A 22,357-nucleotide genomic window follows, 5' to 3' on the forward strand; every position below is an offset into this window, starting at 1 on the left:
GCTACCAAAAATGGAAAAGTGTTTGGGTGAAAAGACCTTCAAACTCTTCTACAAATGGTCATACTGATTCTCTAGCTTTAGTTATTTGAGCAATTTAACTCATAAGTATGGAAATGAGGACTGAGCTTTTTTTATTATTCAAAGTGTTTTACAGCCAGTGGAGCAGTGTAACGGCAATAACCAGCTCTTTATCTTGCATCCCAGGACTAGGTTCACTTTATCTCCACGATGATAGGGTTATGCTGCCACCTTCAGATGACCCTTTGGTTTGCTGTAACTGCTTATGGTGTTCTCTGGAATTCAGCTTCACTTTGTTACTTAAGTCCATCTAAATCTGCTACCACTACTCTCCCCCTGATTGACAATGCAGCTGTCCAAAGGTGTCTGCTTTACTACCATATCCAGAATGCAGAGACACCCTAAGACCAGAAGGATATTCCTGGCAGGATCACCAGGTGAATTAAGGGGGGGGGGGGCGCAAATGCAGCCGCTGCATCTAAGGATTAGTAAACTGAAATATATTTATATTTTTCTTTTTGGTTTTTAATACTGCTTGAAGACTAATGTTTTGGTAGCTAGGGGCAAAGCAGAATCTACGTCTGAAGAACCCCAGGGTCAGGGTTTATCTCACATGCAAAGGGTCTTTGTAAGCTTTCTTGCAGAAATTGTTTGGACCAATTTGCAGCTGTCACTTCTAGAGTACCCCACCCTCCAAAGGTTGCAGGATTCAGAGTCTGGCATCCCCAACATACTCAATCCTTCCCTGTGCATCCTCATTTTAAGTATGTTTTGTATGTGGACTGGGCTCACCCTCACAGGGTGCGTTCTGCCACAAAGGTTTAATCAGCAGTACCCCATGGTAGATATGGCAGTTTATTCCAGCAAGACCCTTACATGCCCAGTGGATGAGCTCCCAGTATTCAAGGATGCCTCAGCAGCTTTACGACTGGCAATTCGAGCTGTTGGCATGTGTCAAAGCCTTAAGCCACCCATAGCCCTTTTGAATCTCCGCTGGTTCAGCAGGTCCATAGATTTTATAGTTTTGTAATGCTTGTATGTATTAGCAACTGCATAGAGAGGAACACTTGTGCGTAGGCCAAATACTGGTCAGTAAATTCATGCCATTGCCTGCCTTTCCAATGATCCTCTACTGTTATAACAAAAAAAAGAAGAAAAAAATATATTTCTTTAGTCAATATCTTTCATCTTCACTGCTTCTCTTCCTATTAAAGCCTGATTTGTAGGTGTGTCAATTCAAGAGCAGCAGCAGTGCTCAGTTGTCCCAAACATCTGAGTGGTGAATTCACCTGTCGCATGCTGAAGTCATTAGCAGGCGCCTTGGTCGCTCACCCTAGCTCCAGAAGCATCCACACATATGAGTAGCACAGATGGAGCTCTGTTAGTGGGCTTGCCTTGTAAAATGTGACATGCCTGCATTCCTAGGAATGGCACTTGTTTCCAGTATGTACAGCAGTGGAAGGAGGGAGGCACGCTGTGGGCCACGCAATCCCAGTTATAACAGTACATAGAAAGATGGGACAACATGCAAAATTAACTTTTGTCCTCTAAGGGACTGAAGCAACAAAATGAAAAGTTGATTTCTTTAAAGTGATTGATTATGAATATTGCCACAGTCAACTACCCCAGACTCTGGGCCAGCTGACTGTGGTAATATTCATAATATGGGTACCTGGCTCAGATTGTGGTAGTATTCATAATATTTTATAAGGGACAGTGGTTTCCGGTATTTTAAGTCCACTCGTCTACAGCTGATTATTTTTTTTTTAATTGACCATTTTAAAGAATCGTGAGAGAATCGTGATCTTTGTTCTAAGCAAAATAATTGCGATTCTCATTTTTCCCAGAATCGTGCACCTCTACTGTAAACCAGAGGTCTACATTCTAAACAAGGGGCTAGTTTACTGTCCTTCATACTTTAGGGGTGGGCTAAACTGTGGCCAGTAGGAGAAGATAATGTCCCGTCATTGGTATTAGGGGAGTAATAGTGCCCTATCATTGGTTTCAGTGGAAGGTATGGTGCCCCGTCGTTGGTTTCAGTGGGAGGGATAGTGCCCTGTCAGTGGGGAGTTATAGTGCTCCATTATTGCACTCAGTGGAGGCAATAATGCCCCAATGGCCAGATAAAAGCAAGCAAAGGGCTGTATCTGGCCCCTGAGCCACAGTTTGAAGACCACTGCTGTAAACGAGTTAAGGGTAGCCAGGAAATGTGAGGTGTTCTGGCCACTGTAAAAAAATAAATAAGAGCAACAAATACTGTAGCTGCTGACTTTTTTTTTTTAATGTCCAGACACCTACCAGTCCAGAGATCGGCACTGTTCTCGCCCAGGCCGGTTTTTAAACTGCCAAAAGTGTCAGTGAGGCATAAGACTGGAACTTTCCTTCGTGGGTCCCCTATCCTCACCTCATTTGCTTTTTTTTTTATCAAAAAGGTGTTTATTGAACAAGTAAATAAACAAAAATTTCCAATGTACAAGTACATAAAAGAACCGTTCATCTACATATCATTTATATGAAGACATTTGCCTCCCATGCATCACATAACCATGATCTCCCAGCATCCGTCAGATACCACGCCAACCTCCCACCGACACCGAGCGCAACAGTCTAGGTAGAAATACGGTACACATTACCCATCATAGACATTGCAAAATTCTGGACATCACAAGCTGTTTTGGGCTTAGACCAGGTGTATCCAGCCACCGTGACCATATCCATTTAAACCTGCCCGGGCACCCCCTATGCTGGTAAATCTATTTTTCCATAATAAGGGTGTTCCCCATATAAGTTATCCATGAGGAGTGAGTGGGTTGTGAGGCGGACTTCCATCCTGTTGAAAGTAATTTCCTGGCTTGAAACAGCGCTCTAGAGATTGCCACCTTGATCAATTCATCTGGGATCGCGTCATCCAGAACCCCCAGTATACAACACATAGGGTCAGTAGGAATCTTAGTTTGAAACACCAGGTTGAGTCCCCACCACCTCACTCCAGTATCTGTGCAACTTCGGGCATCGCCACAGAAGATGTATAAGATCCCCGTCATGCTGCTAACATTGGCAGCACAACGGATCTGCCACTCTACCCATCCTATGGAGTTTTACTGCAGTGTAATGTATTCTTAGTATTATATACAATTGAGAAACTTTTTGTGCTACGTTCAAAGAGCAAGTGGCTATGGATTGGAGAGCTTCTTCCCATTGGTCACCCGTAATCTGGCCGAGCTCCCGTTCCCACGAAGACGCTCCCTTACATGGGTAAGCCCTCAGATGTCCAGATAGTAACATTGGGATATAATCCCTTTGGTCTCAGTGGTAGATTGCAGCACATGGAATACAGGAGTGGGCAACAATGTCCACTTCCCCGCATCCCCCTGCGCCGCAATGGCATGCCAGAGCTGAAGGTACGAGAACCACATAGTGGCTGGGAGGTTGAAGGTAGCTTGTAGTTCAGGGAAGGATAGCAGTCTGCGGTTGTGAAATATGTGAGACAGCTTAGTCACACCATGGGCTCTCTATCGGGGCTCCTGTTGCAACTTAGCCAGCTTCTTCATATGAGTGGTTGCCCCAGATTGGGCTAAAGTCCGTGAACCCCCAGTACAATAGCTGGGGCATCAGCATCATTTTAATTAAGTTGGCCTTGCCCGCCAGTGACATTTTAAGGTAATTCCAGGTTTTAATCTTATCTCGAAAATGAGACAACGGGGTACACATTGAGGGAGCAGCATTCCGAGATCTTAGGTGAAATTTGCACCCCCAGATACTTGAAGCTGGTAACCACCGGGATGGAACAAGAGGCCGGGAGATGCACCTCCCAATCTTCATCCTGCATCATCAGGGCAGATTTAGACCAATTTATGGTTAGGCCAGTAAAGTGACCAAACTGCGTTATTATTGACATAACCCCTGGCAGTGAGAGGCTGGGATCTTCCAGAAAGAGTAACATGTCGTCCGCATATAACCTAATTTTTTCATGTAGAGTTCCATACCTAAATCCACATATCTGGGTACTTGACCTCACCAGGGCCGCCAGCGTTTCTAAAGCAATTGCAAAGAGCAGGGGAGACAGCGGGCATCCCTGCTGCGTTCCCCTACCCAGAGCAAAGTCAGGTGACATTTTGTCCGCCATCCTAATGGTTGCCTGTGGGAACGCATAGAGTAGCCGAGTCCATGCCACAAACCGGTCTCCAAAGCCAAACTTGATTAGCACTACCCACAGGTACCTCCAACGGACAGTGTCAAATGCCTTGTTGCCATCAAGGGATAAGAGAGCCCTGCATCCCCCATTATCCGCTTGAATTTGCATGTTCATGTAGAGTCTCCTTAGGTTAGTAGCCGTGGACTTTTGTGGCATAAAGCCAGCCTGGTCCTGGTGGATAATGGAGGATATTATCCCATTGACCCGAAGCGCCAGGACCTTTGCAAGGATCTTCACTTCGCTCTAAAGCAATGAGCTAGGCCTGTAGGAACCTGGGTCAACCGGATTCTTCCCTGGCTTTAGTAACAGAATCACATTTGTCAGGGAGGGTACCTTCCTCCAACGAGGCATTGAAAACTTTTAATAGTTCTGGCAGTAGGTGTTCACCATACTGAGTGAACACCTCTATGGGTAAGCCATCCTCTCCAGGTGCCTTGCATGTGGGGATAGAGCAGGCTGCCACCTGCAGCTCCTCTAAACTAATCGTGGCATCTAGTTGCTGTCTCGCCTCAGCAGACAGCGAGGGTAAATCTATATGGGTCATATATGTAGCTAGTTCCTCATCAGCCCATTTGCTTAGCATTTCAGTGGTATAACTTGTCCCCCAACACTGCTGTAATTATCCCTGAGAAAGATTTTAACTGCTTGCCGACCAGCCGCCGCAGTTTTATGCCGGCAGGTCAGCTCTGCTGGGCGAGATCACGTAGATCTACGTCATCTCTCCCAGCAGCCAATAAGGGCGCGCGCCGCTGGAGGAGCGCACGCTCACCCCCCCCGCTCGCTCCTGACTCCCGCGCCCGCAATCACAGCCGGGCACCCGCAATCGCTCGTTACAGAGCGAGAACCGGGAGCTGTGTGTGTAAACACAGCTCCCGGTCATGTCAGGGGAGAAATGCCTGACCGTCTGTTCATACAATGTATGAACAGCGATCAGTCATTTCCCCTAGTGAGTCCACCCCCCCTACAGTTAGAACACACCCAGGGAACATACTTAACCCCTTCCCCGCCCCCTAGTGTTAACCCCTTCCCTGCCAGTGGCATTTTTATAGTAATCGATGTATTTGTATAGCACTGATCGCTAAAAATGCCAATGGTCCCAAAAATGTGTCCGCCGTAATGTCGCAGTACTGAAAATAAATCGCTGATCACCACCATTACTAGTTTATATATATATATATTTATTAATAAAAATGCCATACAGCTACCCCCTATTTTGTAAACGCTATAACTTTTGCCCAAACCAATCAACAAACACTTATTGCGTGTTTTTTTTTAAAAATATGTAGAAGAATACGTATCGAGGGGGGAAAAAAATGTTTTTTTATATATTTGTGGGGGATATTTATTATGGTAAAAGGTATTTTTTTTTTCAAAATTGTCGCTCTATTTTTGTGTATAACGCAAAAAAAAAAAAAACGCAGAGGTGATCAAATACCACCAAAAGAAAGCTCTATTTGTGGGGGAAAAAAGGACGCCAATTTTGTTTGGGAGCCACGTCGCACGGCCGCGCAATTGTCAGTAAAAGCGACGCAGTGCCGAATCGCAAAAAGTGCTCTGGTCTTTGACCAGCAATATGGTCCGGGGCTTAAGTGGTTAATTGGGCTTTAAAGGGGTGTGTGTGTGTGTGTGTGTGTGTGTGTGTGTGTGTGTGTGTGTGTGTGTGTGTTAAAATGTGATGGTCTTGTAGGTTAGTATGGTTAATGTTCTATGTTTGTTGCACTGTAAAACTTTCTTTTGTACTACAATTTAAATAACATTTTTTTTTAATGTCTCTAGCTCACTAATTCTAGTATCTTTCTGCTCTGATTTAAGGTTTGTGGATGCACTTAGATGTTTGCAATGAGCACTGTGGCTGGCATGCCCCAGTGTTTTGGATCCCGATGCAGAGGACTCCATAGTTATCGAATTTATCAGAAGCGAACGTCATGAGCATAGTGGTCCCTTTGCGGGTTAAGACAGCAGAGACTCTATATTTAGAAATGGCTGCTGGTTCAGAGTAAGTTGTTTTTTTTGTAAACCTTGGTATAAATGTGCTTTAAATCATTCAGATATTAACATTTATTTAAATTGGATATCCTGACAACATTGTTCATATAATGCGGAGCCTAAAAATTTGTTGAATGTTGTCTGTGTCCCTCTTGGGGAAATTTCTTCTGCTGGCCAATGACACTAGGGCCAAAAAAATGGAGTGCAAGTCTCGCAATGGGGGCAACGATCACTGGTGAGTATAAATCTTTGTGGGAAGATGTGCACACTGTTCCTGTTTGTCTGTGGGTGGGATGTGGAAGAGCAACTCCCTGACTTGGCAGTAAAAGATGGCAGATTCAAATAGTTACTTCTCTGCACTGGCCCTTCTGGGAGCTGCCAACCTAAATCACCTCACCGTGTAAGAAAAGAAAATGTAATATAAACCCAGAGAATGACTGTGTCCATACGTTTTTAAGATCATAATAATCTCAGACACTATTTAAATCACTTTTTTACCTTGCATTCTTCACCTTTTTCTCAGGACTGCTGCCAAGTTGAAGCACGTAAGGGCGATAAGTGACTTTAATAGTGTCTGGCATTGTTTTGATCTTCAACTTGGTGGGATAGGAGTGCTATCATTTTCTGGGTTTATAGTAAAACATGACAGGTTCAACCTTTTCTCTACTGCAGTGTTTCCCAACTCCAGTCCTCAAGGCACACCAACGGGTCATGTTTTCAGGCTTTCCATTATTTTGCACAGGTGATTTGATCAGTTTCACTGCCTTAGTAATTACCACAGCCGTTTCATCTGAGGGAAATCCTGAAAACATGACCTGTTGGTGTGCCTTGAGGACTGGAGTTGGGAAACACTGCGGTCTACTGTATCCATAAACTAAAACAGAAACTGGATCTCCAGCTTTTAATGAGGTTTAAATAGTTTGTTTGGACCAATTTGTTTTCGAAGGTACAGGGTTCTGGGAAATGTTTGAAAATGATTAAGGTCCACTTTTGCTTGCGATTTATAGACCTCTAAATATCAGGGAATACTGTTTGTTCCTTGGCCTTTGTCTCTCTGGACATGACCCAAGTCTGGTTCTGACTACCCTCAAGGGACAGGTTTGTGCCTTTTTTTTTTTTTTTCCATTCTTTTCCAGAAACCTCTTGCTTCACAATCCTTAATCAAGACTTTTGCTCAGGAAGTTGCACATATTCACCCCTCTCCTTTGGGAGACCTTGCATGTAAGGTTTCCTTTCTAGTAGCTATTATATCTGTTAGGCTTGTTTTTGAGCCGACAGCCATTTCTTTTACTGGACAAGATAATCTTGAAGCAAAGATCTTCTTTTTTTACCCAAGATGATTTTTTTTATTTTTTATTTTTTATTTTTTTTCATTCCACCTCAGTGAAGCTATTGTCCTGTCTCGCTCTGAAACATTCCAATGAAATTTCCCTGCACTGCTTGGGGGTTTGTCAGGGCTGTTGGGCTCTACAGCTTCTGTTTGCAAGCCTGAGAACTTTTCCAGGGTTTACACCCTTAGGGAACAAGTTCCTCCCTTTCCCTTGCAGTTCTCAATCCACCAGATCTATTGGTGTGTCTCTTGGGCTATCCAGCATTAAGCTTCTGTATCTGAGATTTGCAAGTCTGCCACGTGGTCTTCTGTTCACACATTCTCTAGGTTTTACCACAAGATTCGGGGACAAGGCGATTCAAGCTGTTTTCTGATCCCCATTTTTTTGTTCAGGCTCTTGCCTTTTGTTTTTTTTGTTGTCCTGTTATATAGTTTGGTTGAATTTTTTTGACAATCCTATATTCACAATTCTATACCCACAGTTGATGAGGTTGTCAGTTTGTTGTGTTGCCCTACACTCAGTTAATTGCTTGGGTATGGCCCATGATCTGTCCTATGCTGTACTCCCAAAATGAGGATTTTACAGGCAAGTCCAAGGGAGGGTTAAAACCTCTGTCAGTGGTGGAGTGGGTATTTTTTCATGCTCTCTGTCCCATTGGGGGGATTTCCCTTCGCTTCCAGTCCCTTAGCTGCAACAAGTAATGAGATACCTGAAAGTCAGTAGGGTCCTCAAAACTAGTGTTCCCATTGGAAGTTTTAGACTCTGTCCCTGTTCTGGTCAACATTCAAAACTTTGGAATTTTTACCTTACTTTTTAGTGATAATGGTCACGGGGACAAATAGAGTTTGACTGTCCCTAACAGGGACAGAAACAACACTAAAATCCTGCCATACTTTACCGTGCTATGTCACGCATAGACCTAATCTATGACAGTGGTGGGATGCTCTCCCGGGTCCATGAAGTAGATATTTTACTGAGGGGAATATCAGATCATGCCCCCTATGCTGTGTAGTTTCCAAACCCATATGCCCCCTTCATAAAGATTATGGTGGTTATCTCCCTATTGGATCTCAGATCCTATAGTAGAGACTGAAGTCTCCACGCACATAAAAGACTTCTGGTTGACGAATGTAGGCACTGCTGCATTTAATAGTACGTGGGACACATTTAAGGCCTATATTAGGGGTTCCTACCAGTCCTCCATCTCTAGAGCCAGGCAGAATGCATCTGTCGCACTTGCTGAAGCCAAGGCTCAGACTCTGGAGTCCCGATACGTGTTATCCCAAAACCCTCTACTCCTCCAAGGTGGACTACTCTGGGGAGGACCTAAACACCTACCTAGACCAGATCACTTTTCCCACCCTCACTGACACAGCGTGTGAACGTCTTGATGGCTTCATAACTGTGGAAGAGGCCCAGCAGGCAATCGGCGATCTACAGGCAGGTGTGGATGAGTTTCCCCCTGAATTCTATAAGCAGTATGGAAAGCAACTGACACCTAAGCTTCATGAGATGATAGTCAAGACTTTGATGAAAGGGACACTCCAAGCCTCCATGGGGGAGGCGGTCATAGTGGTTATACCAAAACCAGGCAAGGACCCTGAGCTGTGTACCTCCTACCGACCTATCTCATTGCTCAACACTGACGCCAAGATTCTTGCCAAGATCTTGGCGCAGAGACTGAATGAAGTTATCCTTACCCTGGTCCATGAGGATCAAACCAGATTTATGCTGGGCAAAGGCACGGACATACACCTGCGGCGGCTGTACACAGTTCTGGGTAAACATCTTGCCCCCTCTGATGCAGTGGCCTCCCTGGATGCTGAAAAACCATTAGACTCGGTTGAATGGGTCTATCAATGGGAGGTCCTGCTCCACTTTGGCTTTGGCCCTAAGTTTATTTCTTGGATGAAGGCCCTCTAATTCCCCAAGAGCTAAAGTGCGCACCGGGTCGGTCTTCTCTGCCCTCTTTTTTGCCTCCATAGGGGAACAAGGCAGGGATGCCCACTCTCCCCAGCGCTTTTTGCACTAGCTATAGAGCCAGTGGAGATCCTTTTGCGCTCCGCACCGGCTGTCCGTGGCATCTCCATAGGTCCTGTAGAAGAGACGATCTCCCTATATGCCGACGATACCCTTTTGTACCTTAGAAACACTACCACCTCATCGAGGGATGCTCTCCTACTTATAAACGCCTTTGGCAGGTATTTGGTCGTTCGAGTTAACTGGGGAAAGTCTGTCCTGTTTGCACTACACCCCTCCGATGACAGGCTGCCGATAGACACTCCACTGCAAAAAGTATCCCAATTCAAGTATCTGGGAGTAGTCCTAGAGACATCTCCCAATTTTATCCCTCTTAATCTAAATCCGGTACTGTCCTCCCTGCCTAGGAAGTGTTCTGCCTGGAGGACTCTACCCCTCACCCCTGTTGGCAGGGTCAATCTTGTTAAAATGTCTGTACTGTCCAAATTCCTCTACCTGTTCAGACAAACCCTGGTCCCCATTCCGCATGTGTTCTTTCAGAAACTAAACGGCCTGCTTGTCTCTTTTGTGTGGAACGGGGGGAACCCCCAGGATGGCATAAACTACTCTCCAGCTCCCAGTTGCGCTGCTGGGTTCCTACTCCGGAACCTGATACACAGGGGTCCCAGATCTAACCCAAATATTACCCCATCGATGCGTGTTACGTTGCAGGTCTGGGAGACGGTAAGGGCCAAAGTAGAGGAATCCAACAGTTGGTGGAGAGTTGTGCACTTTCGGTCCATCCCGGACCCTGTGATATGGTCCCGATATGGTATCGGAGTGCTGGCGGATATTGTCTGTTCAGATAGGCTGCGTGCGTTTGACCTAAAGAGAGAGCGCGGATTGCCTAACTATACGTTCTTCAGGTACATCCGGCTATCGGGCACAATTCCCCCACTCTATTACGTTGGAGGCTAATGGTGTTGAGCGCATTTTGGTTCTGGCTGTGGGCCTAAAACCCCTGTTGGCCCTCTACTCTGAATTTATTGCCCTAGATATCTCTGCAGTCTTTTGGTTGTTCTAAAAATGAAGGCGGATATACCTGCTCTCGCCGATGATGACTGGAAGGAGGGTGGGGTGTTCAGCAATACCTTCCCCTCATGATCTTCGCGAGGGATAGGTTCACCCAGCTTAGGTTTATTCATCGTGCTTACTATTCACCAGAGCACATAGCCAAGATGTACCCTGACAGGTGTGCCCTCTGCCCTAAATGTACCTCAGTAACAGGCTCTTTCTTCAATGTCCTATGTTCCTGTCAACGTCTCCAACTCATCTGGAAGGGGGTAGTGGCCGATTGTAACTCTATAGGCAAACTACAAGTTCCTTATGACCCGCTGTTACTGGGTATTTACACATTGGAAGCAACACAGGCTAAAAAAGTGTTTGTATTCTACACAGCCTTCTACGTAAGAACGGTCCTCCTAAAATGGAACACTCTAGTGGATGCATCCCTCATCCCTGACTACATTCGATACAGGATCAGGTCCACAGCTACAGATCTACCAGCCTACGGGGGATCAAACCCCCATACCCTCCTGTGCCTTCCGTGTAATATCCTCAACTGTTACACTTGATCTGTTACACCAATTGTGGAATATTGGATTTCTGTCTTTCCCTGCTTATGATATCTAAGTGCAATGTACTTATTCGGTTAAGCTAGATTCACTGAACTGATGACGGCTACTGTTCTGTGAAATTATCGTTTCTGCTATTGATACGGATTGTCGAATGTACCACTTTTTTTATGTGTTTTGTGTTTTATACAAAATAAAAAACGTTATGTTAAAAAAAAAAAAATAAAAAATAAAAACTGCCATACTGTAATTCCTTTCTAAACTATTAAAAACCGAAATATTTGCCATCAGTTTTGGTTGGAGTGCTGTTGCAACTGAAACATACAGTCTATCTTTTTAATGCTAATGTTCTAATAGGACTGAATTGGTACGGTTTACCTATATTTGTGTCCACTATGCCAGATAATGCTGTGTGGGCACCTGAAGGACCAATAGAACAGAGCTAGCTTTTACAGTGCCTTGAAAAAGTATGCATACCCCTTGAAATTTTCCACATTTTGTCATGTTGCAACCAAAAACGTAAATGTATTTTTATTGTGATTTTATGTTGAAGACCAACACAAAGTGGCACTTAATTGTGAAGTGGAAGGAAAATTATAATTTTTTTTTTTTTTTACAAATATCTGAAATGTGTGTTGTGCATTTGTAATCGGTCCCCTTTTATCTTGATACCCCTAACTAAAATCTAGTGTAACCAATTTCGTTCAGAAGTTGCCTAATTGGTCCACCTGTGTGTAATTTAAAGGGGTGGTAAAGGTATAAAAAAAATCCCTAAATAGCTTCCTTTACCTTAGTGCAGTCCTCCTTCACTTACCTCATCCTTCGATTTTGCTTTTAAATGTCCTTATTTCTTATGAGAAATCCTCACTTCCTGTTCTTCTGTCTGTAACTACACACAGTAATGCAAGGCGTTCTCCCTGGTGTGGAGAAAGCCTCTTGAGGGGGGGGGGGGCGGGCGAGCAGGAGTGTCGGGACGCCCACTTACACACAGCTCCTTTCTCTATCTGCAAAGTAGAGAGCGTCCTGACCCTCCTGCTCGCCCCCTCCCCCTCAAGAGGCTTTCTCCACACCAGGGAGAAAGCCTTGCATTACTGTGTGTAGCTACAGACAGAAGAAGTGAGGATTTCTCAGGAGAAATAAGGACATTTAAAAGCAAAATGGAAAGATGAGGTAAGTGAAGGAGGACTGCATTAAGGTAAAGGAAGCTATTTAGGGAAACATTTTTTTACCTTTACAACCCCCTTTTAATCTTTGTATAAATACAACTGTTCGGTGAAGACCTCACTGGTTTGTTAGATAAAGTTGTGGAGAAGTTTAGGTTATAAAAAAATATCTATATCTCCCAAGCGTTGAACTTCTCATGGCATACTGTTCAAGCCATCATATGAAAATGGAAAGTGTATGACACAACTACAAACCTACCAAGACTGGCCACCCCCCTAAACTGACAGGCTGGACAAAGGGAGAGCATTAATCAGAGAAGCAGCCCAGAGGCCCATGGTAACTCTGGAGGAGCTACAGAAAGCCACAGCTCAGGTGGGAGAATCTGTCCACAGGACAACCATTAGTCATGCACTCCACAATCTGGCCTTAATGTAAGAGTGGCAAGAAGAAAGCCATTGTTGAAAGAAAAACATAAGAAGTTCTGTTTGCAATTTACGAGAAGCCATGTGGGGGACACCGCAAACGTGGAGCAAGGTGCTCTGGTCAGATGAGTCCAAAATTTAACTTTTTGGCCTAAAAGCAAAACGCTATGTGTGTGCCAGAAAACTAACACTGCACATCACCCTGAACACACCATGATGATGGATTGAACCGTTCTCTGTAAAATGTTCAAAGCTTTGGAATTCTTTTATAATCTAACCCTAATTTAAGCGTCTCCACAACTTTATCCTTGACCAGCATGACCGGTCTTTATGATATGCTTTGTTCAGTAAGGTTCTCTGAGGACTTCACAGAACAGCTGTATTTATACTGAGATTAAATTGCACACAGGTGGACTCTATTTACTAATTGGGTGACTTCTATAGGCAATTGGTTCCACTAAATTTTAGTGGTCGTCTCTCAAACAAAATCCCAATAAGGCATTGTAGGTTGGCAATTGTGTATACAAGAGAATGATGCATGGGACATCAGTAGTCCACAGAAACTTCTGAAGACTAAAAAATTCAAACCCCTTTTGGTGCCTGTATCTGGGGCTTATGTTAATTTCTAATATGCTTACATTTATGCCAAGTTTGCTTTAATTATGCTACGTATTCTATCATTCAGAATTGTATTTTCTCTTTCCTTTAGACCTGAATCTGTAGAAGCAAGCCCTGTTGTAGTTGAAAAGTCAAATAGTTATCCACATCATTTATATACCAGCAGTTCTCACCATTCACACAGTTATATTGGCTTGCCTTATGCGGTAAGTATTCATATCCTACCAGTTTAGAATTTTGTGTGCATGTGACGCTGAAATCAAAGTTTGACGCTTTCTGGTTGCCATGATATGTGGAAATGGTCTCCTGGCAGCCAGCTCTGATGTCTTATCTGTAAGCCCCTTCCACTGAGACCTACTTCTCAGGTGACCACTGCATGCAGCTAGGATGTGGGACATACCTTCCCCTGTGCTTTTGTGTAATGTGACATATAGTTACTTCCTGTCAGTTGACTGGACACAAGGGAAGCTGTGCCGTGTTTTGCTGGTCTTTCTGGCCAATAGATTTTTATGTGGGAGAGCTTTGTGACTGCCCCCATGCCCTACCACCAACAGTAAGGTTTAGTGGCAGTAGACACTATTTCAATAATGAAGGCTAGAACAATTGATTATAGGAGTAAGTACTGTATTTATTGGTGTATAACACTCACCTTTTTACCCTGAAAATAGAGGGTAAAATGTGCCTGCGTGTTATACGCAGGGGGCTTTGGATTTTTTTTTTGCTGAAACGTCCCTCTTAAAGTTAGGGTGCGTGTTATACGCTGATAAATACGGTACATATGGTGATGAATTGTGGATGATAGAACTTTTATATATGACTGCTGAAAAGGCAAAAGAAATTGTACATGTACACTCTAATGCAGGCCATACACGGAGCAAATTTCTTTCCACGGATTGCAGGAAAGAAATGTGATACCCCCATCAACAGATAGTGTTGACAGGTGAATCCCTCCCACTGAGCTACTGTATTCTCCCGACAGGAACAGTGATTAGCTGCTAGTGATAATCGCATGTAAAAATCGCAAGTTGATTGATCAACTTGATACATTCAGTCTGCCCACACAGTTCAATTATATTGGAGCCCTGTGGATCATGGGTCCCAGCTGATATTAGGACCTGGCCCTGCTGGGTATCAAGCCCCACCCCCTTTCCCTTCAGTCGTCTAGTTCTAGACCTACTTTGAGTAGGTTTTAGTATTAAAAAGAAAGGCTTCAAGAGACAGTTAGTTTCCACTTATGTGTGTGCCACTGTGACCTCCAACACACACTTTTGCATGCACAAACTTCTGCACTCAACATCTCTGCACCGATTCATGTTTCTGTATTCCGACCATTATACAAACGGGCACACTTTTTTGAGATCAAGGTTAGAAATAGGAAATTAACAGAATTGACAACATTTTCACATTTTGTTGAAATTTTAATAGGACCACAACTATGGTGCTCGTCCTCCACCAACGCCTCCTGCATCTCCACCTCCTGTTCTTGTTAAGAATGAAGTGAACATATTTACTACTCCTCACTTTGATGAGACTTCCAGTGCTACAACCATCAGCACATCAGAAGATGGAAGTTATGGGTCAGATGTCACCCGATGTATTTGTGGTTTCACCCATGATGACGGTTATATGATTTGTTGTGACAAATGCAGGTATGTAAGAACTGTAGGCAGTATATGTTACATTTTTGTTTGAACATGAAGTGATTTTATGTAATCTATTTTTATTATGCAGCTCCCGGTTTGAGAGGTAGGGCACGTTGCTCTTTTCCTTATGTCGTAGCCATGTCCTGTTAATTGCAACAGCCTACTATTGATGCTGCCTACCTGTGCAAATTATGGGATTCTGTAAACCTTTTGGGAGTATTTTGACAAAATTGACTTGTCTACAGCTGAGATACTAGTCTGGTAACCGTAACTTAGCCACTTGACGCCCGCGCTATAGCCGAAAGAAGAAGCTTCCTTTGGGAGGGCATACATGGTAGTCCTCCCGTTTTCGTGCTGTGGTCTCTGAGTCCTTGGGACCGGGCTGATCACAGAGCAGGATAAAGGGCCAATCACAGTGGGCCCTTTACCACATGATCAGCAGTCAGCCAATGACAGCTGATTACGGAAGTAAACAGAAGCTGGTTACCGGTTTTATTTTTTTAAAGACAGTTTATTGCTGTAACCGCTTAAAAATATTTGCTCTAGAGTTTGGCTTTACATTTAGTCACTAATGCAAACCCCATCAAAGTCTACTTTTCCATCCAACACCACCATTTCCATTGTTTGACAATGCTGCTGTCCAAAGGTGGTTATAATGCTCCATAGATACAATGGAGGAGTGAATTTAGCCATCCTAAGACAGGAGGTGGCCAGTCAGACAAAGGAATAAAAGCCTGAAAAATGAAACTAATGCACCCACCTCTTATCATTGGTAAACTACAATATAGAATGTGTATTTGGGTTTAGTTGAGCTTTAAACTCTCCAGTGAGGAACTTGTTAAGCTCGGCATACAAAAATAAATGCCAACTTCAACAGCATTTTAATGTTGCTAGTGAATTTCTTATTTTTTTTTCCTGATTTTTCCTTCTGGAATGCTGAGTGGTTAGCCCCTTTTGCCTAGTGGCACTGTGGTCCGGGGGTTTGATTCCACCTAGGACAATATTCATGTCGTTTGTTTCCTTGCCACCTGCCATACACTGTTATATTTTAGCTGATTAAAAATGGTCCTAATACTGGCCTTGCACTTGGCAGTCTTGTTATTTCAAGCAGCTATTGATTCCAAAAATGTCCAAGCAGATTAAGACCATTTACCATCAACAGTTCCAGCCTATTTGTTTTAAGAGTCTGTTGCTATGTGATCTCTGAAATTGCTATAAAATTGCCCAAGTATGATTAGCCTGAATTCCATATTCTGTTAGTCCCAAACTGTGCTGAATAGAGAGAGAGGGTTAGTTGCAAAGCATACAACTGTACCCTGTAAAACTGAAATGTTTTAGGTACAACTAAACCCCGGAGCAAAAATGTAATATATCGTATACTATCATTCCTTAGCGGTAGTGAATACATTTGTTTGTTTTATTTTGTGAGTCCAAATTCATTTGATATTGTGCCAAGACAGCCAAGTAATTTTGGGGGTCAAAATCGTGCCCAACGATCAGAAAACACAGTGGAAAACATATATACATGCATCCATAAATACCTGCATATACTGTGTGTATGTGTGTGTGTATGTGTGTATATGTATATGTGTGTGTGTGTGTGTGTGTATATATACACACACGCGCGCCAAGTAATTAAGATGAAGAAATTGAAAGAATATTACATGGTAATGAGGTTAATTAGTAAAAATATTATCGGATTCTACATGGTTGGTTAGATGCTTTCGCACGATTTTATACATGTAACTGAAATAATACACATGAAAACAAACCATTTATTATAAAATGTAATTCGTCATTAATGCACAGATGTCTTAAAAAATAAATAAAAGCAACACAGACCAAAAGAACCCTTAAAAAAAGCTATAAAACCCTAATATGACAGCCCAATCAAAATATATAATAGTATACCTAAAAAATACGTACTTAAAATGTTAAACTGATAAACTAATACTGCATATAGAAGCTATATTTAAAAAAAAAAAAGCATATGAAGGCTATGCAAAGAAATACCCACAGAAATTGTAAGTGGACAAGACCATTCTACAAGCTCAGGGAGAAAAAAAAAGTTACTACGATTTTAAAAGACCCTCAAAGACATTTCAAAACCAGTCATTTGAAACCTGAGTAAGACCTGAAAGTGGCTTATGCATACCTTTTTAGTTAAAAATTAGAACCTTGAGTGGACTCAGGCTTTCCTGTTTTGAATCTGTCTCAGGAAAAACATATGGGCATTTTATGTGAGAACTATAGTGACCAACAGATAAGTACAATCAAGTATATTGAGAGGATAAACTCTACCTCGGCAGGCAAGCTGATTGCTGGATTGGAAGAATTCCTGGACAGCAGTATCTGCATTGGCAGTCAAAAGAAGCCAGTCATGTTTGAGACCCAAATTTAAATAGAAAAGGGGAGGAGATAACCTGCTGGAGTATCCACTGGAGGGTTGCCTTGTCTGTTGTGAGGAGCCTAACCTGAGCCAGTGGGCTCTCCAAATGTTTTTTTTTTGCCCTCTCACCACTTTGTATAAACTCATGCCAAAGTCCTAGCGCCTCTTGGATGTCCCTTCTTTTTTTTTTTTTCTCCCCATGGCGATAATCACAACAGTTTTAGCCTGGTGACTATGCTCTTTGCTCAACAGTATCTTGAGGGAGCAATGTTTTGTTGAGTGGCAACCATGAGGACAGGAAGTGTGGTACTGGCAGGATCACCAGGTGAAAATTAAGGAAAAAACATGTGGGGCAAAAGAAATAGAGAGCCACGGTCTATCGCTGCTGTTAATGTGTGGCTTCTGCTCTGTGTCCCTCCTTAAGCTTTCTGTGTGTGTGGTGCTCCGAATGCAGAAAATGCTTAAGTCATATACGTTTTTATTAAAAAACAATAGAATACAAATAATCTCCCTTTAAGAAACTGCAAGAAATTCCTCCCTGATGTTCCTATTAGTTTGTAAAGTATTAATGAGACATGGATTTCTATATTCTAACTTTAAATCATGGTTTTCCCTTTAATATCTTTCAGTGTATGGCAACATATAGATTGCATGGGCATTGATAGACAAAATATACCAGATATCTATTTGTGTGAGCGCTGTCAGCCTCGGTAAGTGATGTATTATGCTTATTAGCTTTTCTCTTTGCACATTTATGGAGGTTTACAATATTATAATGTTTAATATATTTTTATAATTTCTGCTGTTCTGTACAAAAAAGTAACGCGTCTATATTGTTAACCCATTGATGCCTATTTTGCTGTATATTTCTTGCCATTACCATGCGTTGCCACCAAAGAACAACCTAAAATCTTCTACTCCTGACCTGTATAGGAATACCACATGAAGCCCAAGAGAAAAATATTGCATTTTTTTTCTTTTTTTACCTAAAACACATGGACACTGACCTTATTGTTTATGCTGAGCCTAACACTAACCTAGACCAAGCCCTGTTCCAATTACTTTATAATTATTATTTAACAGGCTGTTTTATTTTGGGCTTCTCTTCGTTCAGAGTGGGAAAACTGTGCGGGGGAGTCTAAAACATGTGACCACTGTAATTTGGCTATTACAGTGATCACATGATCAGCAGCTTGTCCTTTCCACTCATGCTGGTTAGTCCAGGAGCTGTTGGTGACAGTTCTGTTTACATGTTGGAGGCAGTTGATCCCCCCCCCCCCCCCCTATGTACACGTAAAACGGATCAGCCAAAATGTTATCACCACCTACCGAATAAAGGGTTACTAAACCCACAACAGTAAAATCGACCTCTATATGCAAGAAAGTATGCTTGTTATGCTCACTGTAGGTTAATCTTCCACATTGCGTAAAATGGCTGTTTGATCCTGTCTTCTCTGATCCCCCCCCCCCTCCCCTTCTTCCACTTTCCCTAGTCCATCTCCTGATAGAACAGAGCATTGGGGGCACTCTGCACATGCTCAGGTTGGTGTGTATTGCTAGAGATTTTTTATTTTCTTAGGAGAGTGCATGTGATCAGCACAGGGCCAATTGGCACTGTCCAGACTAAGGGTAAGAGGTCCTGCAGCCTTAGGACAATCGGGGGTGAATGAAAACTCCTCCTACAAATTTAACCGGACACTGATAGAAGTCACAAGACTGCTATATACTGCTGATGAGAATATGTGTTTAGCAGTTTATATTTACTAAAATGATTGCATTGTAATGTTCTGTGTACTGTAGGAGACCAGATGTAGTAAATGCAGGGTCCTGGGTTTAGTAACACTAAGTAGGTTCCCCTTTGGCCGCCAAAACGGCTTTGATTCATCAAGGCATGGATGCCACTAGACCTGTGAAGGTATGCTGTGGTATCTGGCACTAAGCTGTCAGTAGCACATCCTTTAAGTCCTGTAAGTTGCGAGAGGGGTCTTCATGGATTTGACTTGTTTTTCCTGCACACCCCGCAGTTGCTTGATTTGATTAAGATCTGGAGAATTTGGAGGCCAAGTCGACAGCACAAACTCGTTGTGTTCCTCAAACCATTCTTGAACCATTTTTGCAGTGTGGTAGGGCACATTTTCTGGCTGAAAGAGGCCACTGCCATTAGTGAATTCCATTGCCATTAAGGGGTGTACTTGGCCAGCAACAATGTTTAGGAAGGTGGTTCATGTTGAATGAATGAAAAAACTTGTATAGCGCTACATATGCGAACTGAATCGCCTCAAGGCGATGTTGAGTAACATCCACATGAATGGTAGGACCCAAGTTTTCCCAGCAAAAGATTGCCCAAAGCATCACACTGCCTCTGCTGCCTTGCCTTCTTCCCATATTGCATACTGGTGCCATCTTTTCCCCAGGTAGTTGATGCACATGCACCCTGCCATCAACATGGTGTAAACGGAAAAGTGATTCATCAGACCAGGCCACCTTCTTCCATTGCTCCTTGGTCCAATTCTGATGCTCATGTGCTTATTGTAGGCGCTTTTGGCCGTAGACGCGGATCAGTATGGCACCTTGACAGGCAGCCCCACATACACAACTGTAATGTCCATTTTTGTATCTGCTTTTAACACAACTAAATGGGCAACGTGTTTACTTACCACATAATCTATCTCACCAACTTTCAGATGCCATTGTAACAGGATAATCCATTTTATTCACTCAACCTGTCAGAGGTCATAAAGTTATAGCTGATCGGTGTATATGTAGCACATTTGAAAGAAAGCCCAGTTCGTTGACGCCTCACAACCTTGTCACAGGAATGAGTTAAATATGATGCATTTTCCAGTTTTGCAGCCATATTGAGTTAAATACTACTTTATATTTTGGCATGTTCCTGTTGACATGACATTACTTAAAAGAAAATGTTGGTCATCTTTTCATTTGCCTTTTTACATTTGCTTAAAAATCCTCCCAAGCTCTCCTTGCTTTATGATGTTTAGGAGGGGGCTGTGGAGTAATGTTTGACATAATGAACCCTGTTGGTACTGTTCTGGAAGCTGCTTGTAAACTAGTGTTAAATGCTGTCCTAACAGAGTTAAAACCTTTTTTGGAGCTGGTTTGTATGTTAAAGTATAACAAAAACCTCTTTTTTTTTTTTTTTTTTTTTCTTTTCAATTTGAGTTGAAGAGGGCTTTAATCCTAGTTTTTTTTGTCCCATGTGGGAGATTTCCCTTCACTTTACTGTCCCTTATCCCTAAAAAATGAGAAAAATCACTAGTGTCCCTTTTGGAATATTTCCTTTATTTTACTGTTCTGGGACTTTCTTACATTTTTGGTGATACTGGTTACCAGAACAAATTGAGAGGGAACTTTTCCTTAATGGGGGACACATAGCAGTAAAAAGCTATAACTCCTGTTCAAACTGTGAGACTGACCAGCAATATTTGCAATCTTAAGAATCTATAAAGCATTTAAATAAAATATATTTAATAAAAAAAGGGTTTACTGAATGGGAACACATAAACCTAGTAGGATTTACTCAGATATGACTGCAAAAGTGAACATGCACAGAGGCTTGATCCACCCACCCACTTGGCAGGCATTTTGTCACTGCACCTCCTGAAGAACCTAATATGGCACCCTGATTGAAAGGCTGCATTAGTTCATAAAATAATTTTGAATAACGACGCTTGACTTTTTTTTCCACATTTTGTTTCGTTATGTTACAGCCTTATTTCAAAATGGATTAAAGCGGATGTCCGCTGGGAAAAAAAAAATTATTAAAAGCCAGCAGCTACAAATACTGCAGCTGCTGACTTTTAATATCAGCACACTTGCCTGTCCTGGAGTCCAGCGCGGTCCGCAGCAGAGGACGAGTGATCGCTCGTCACTCTGCTGCCCCCCCGCCATCCTCGGTGAGGGAACCAGGAAGTGAAGTGCTCCGGCTTCACTGCACGGTTCCCTACAGCGCAATGCGCGAGCCGTGCCGTCCCCCTGGCTCCCGCTGTGTTCTGGGAGCCGAGTGTTCCCAGAACACAACGACATGAAAAAACTTTGTTTGAAGTCTTTGCAAATTTGTTTTTATAAAACTAAACAAAAAATCCCATGTACATAAGCGTTCACAGACTTTTCTCAATACTTTAATGAAGCACCTTTGACACCAATTGCAGCCTCAAGTCTTTTTAAGTATGATGCTACAAGCTTGGCACACCTATTTTTGGGCAGTTTTTCCTATTATTTTTTGCAGGACCTCTCAAGCTCCACCAGGTTGAATGGGGAGCATCTGTGCACAGCTATTTTTAGATCTCTCCAGAGATGTTCAATCGGGTTCAAGTATGGACTCTGGCAGGGCCACTGAAGGACATTCACAGAGTTGTCCCGTAGCCACTCCTTTTGTGATCTTGGCTATGTGCTTAGGTTTGTTGTCCTGTTTTTGAAGATGAACCTTCGCCCCAGTCTGAGGTCCAGAACGCTCTGGAGCAGGTTTCTATCAAGCATGTATGTCTCTGTACATTGCTGCATTCATCTTTCCCTCGATCCTGACTAGTCTCCCACTTCCTGCTGCCGAAAAACATCCCCAAAGCATTATGCTGCCACCACCATGTTTCACTGTAGGGATGGTATTGGCCAGATGATCAGTGCCTGGTTTCCTCCAGACATGACACTTGCCATTCAGGCCAAAGAGTTCAATCTTTGTTTCATCAGGTCAGAGCATTGTGATTCTCATGGTCTGAGAGTCCTTCAGGCAAACTCTAGGTGGGCTGTTGAGGGCCTTTTACTTAGGCGTGGCTTCCATCTGGCCACTCTACCACTCGACCATACAGGCCTTATTGGTGGAGTGCTGCAGAGATGATTGTTCTTCTGGAAGGTTCTCCTCTCCACAGAGATGTCCCCTCTTCCCTGGTCAATCAGTTTGGCCAGGCGGCCCATTCAATAATGCAGAATGTGTTATTTTTTTTTGGTACCCTTCCCCCAGGTCTATGCCTCCATACAATCCTG

General features: G+C 43.0%; 1 protein-coding gene across 8 annotated transcripts in view; it reads left to right on the forward strand.

Annotated features, from left to right (window-relative positions):
• The window catches only part of KMT2E (lysine methyltransferase 2E (inactive)), a 114,447-nt gene that overhangs the window by 18,406 nt on the left and 73,684 nt on the right, over positions 1–22,357 (forward strand). For all 8 annotated transcript variants that reach the window (XM_040343500.1, XM_040343497.1, XM_040343502.1 and 5 more), the window contains exons 2-5: positions 6,026–6,209; positions 13,419–13,533; positions 14,753–14,976; positions 17,989–18,069. In XM_040343500.1, coding sequence (XP_040199434.1) covers positions 6,139–6,209; positions 13,419–13,533; positions 14,753–14,976; positions 17,989–18,069 — 491 coding nt within the window. In that variant the 5' untranslated portion in view covers positions 6,026–6,138. The remainder of the gene's footprint in view (positions 1–6,025; positions 6,210–13,418; positions 13,534–14,752; positions 14,977–17,988; positions 18,070–22,357) is intronic.

Source organism: Rana temporaria, chromosome 3 (assembly GCF_905171775.1).
Source record: "Rana temporaria chromosome 3, aRanTem1.1, whole genome shotgun sequence".
NCBI classification, from domain to species: domain Eukaryota; kingdom Metazoa; phylum Chordata; class Amphibia; order Anura; family Ranidae; genus Rana; species Rana temporaria.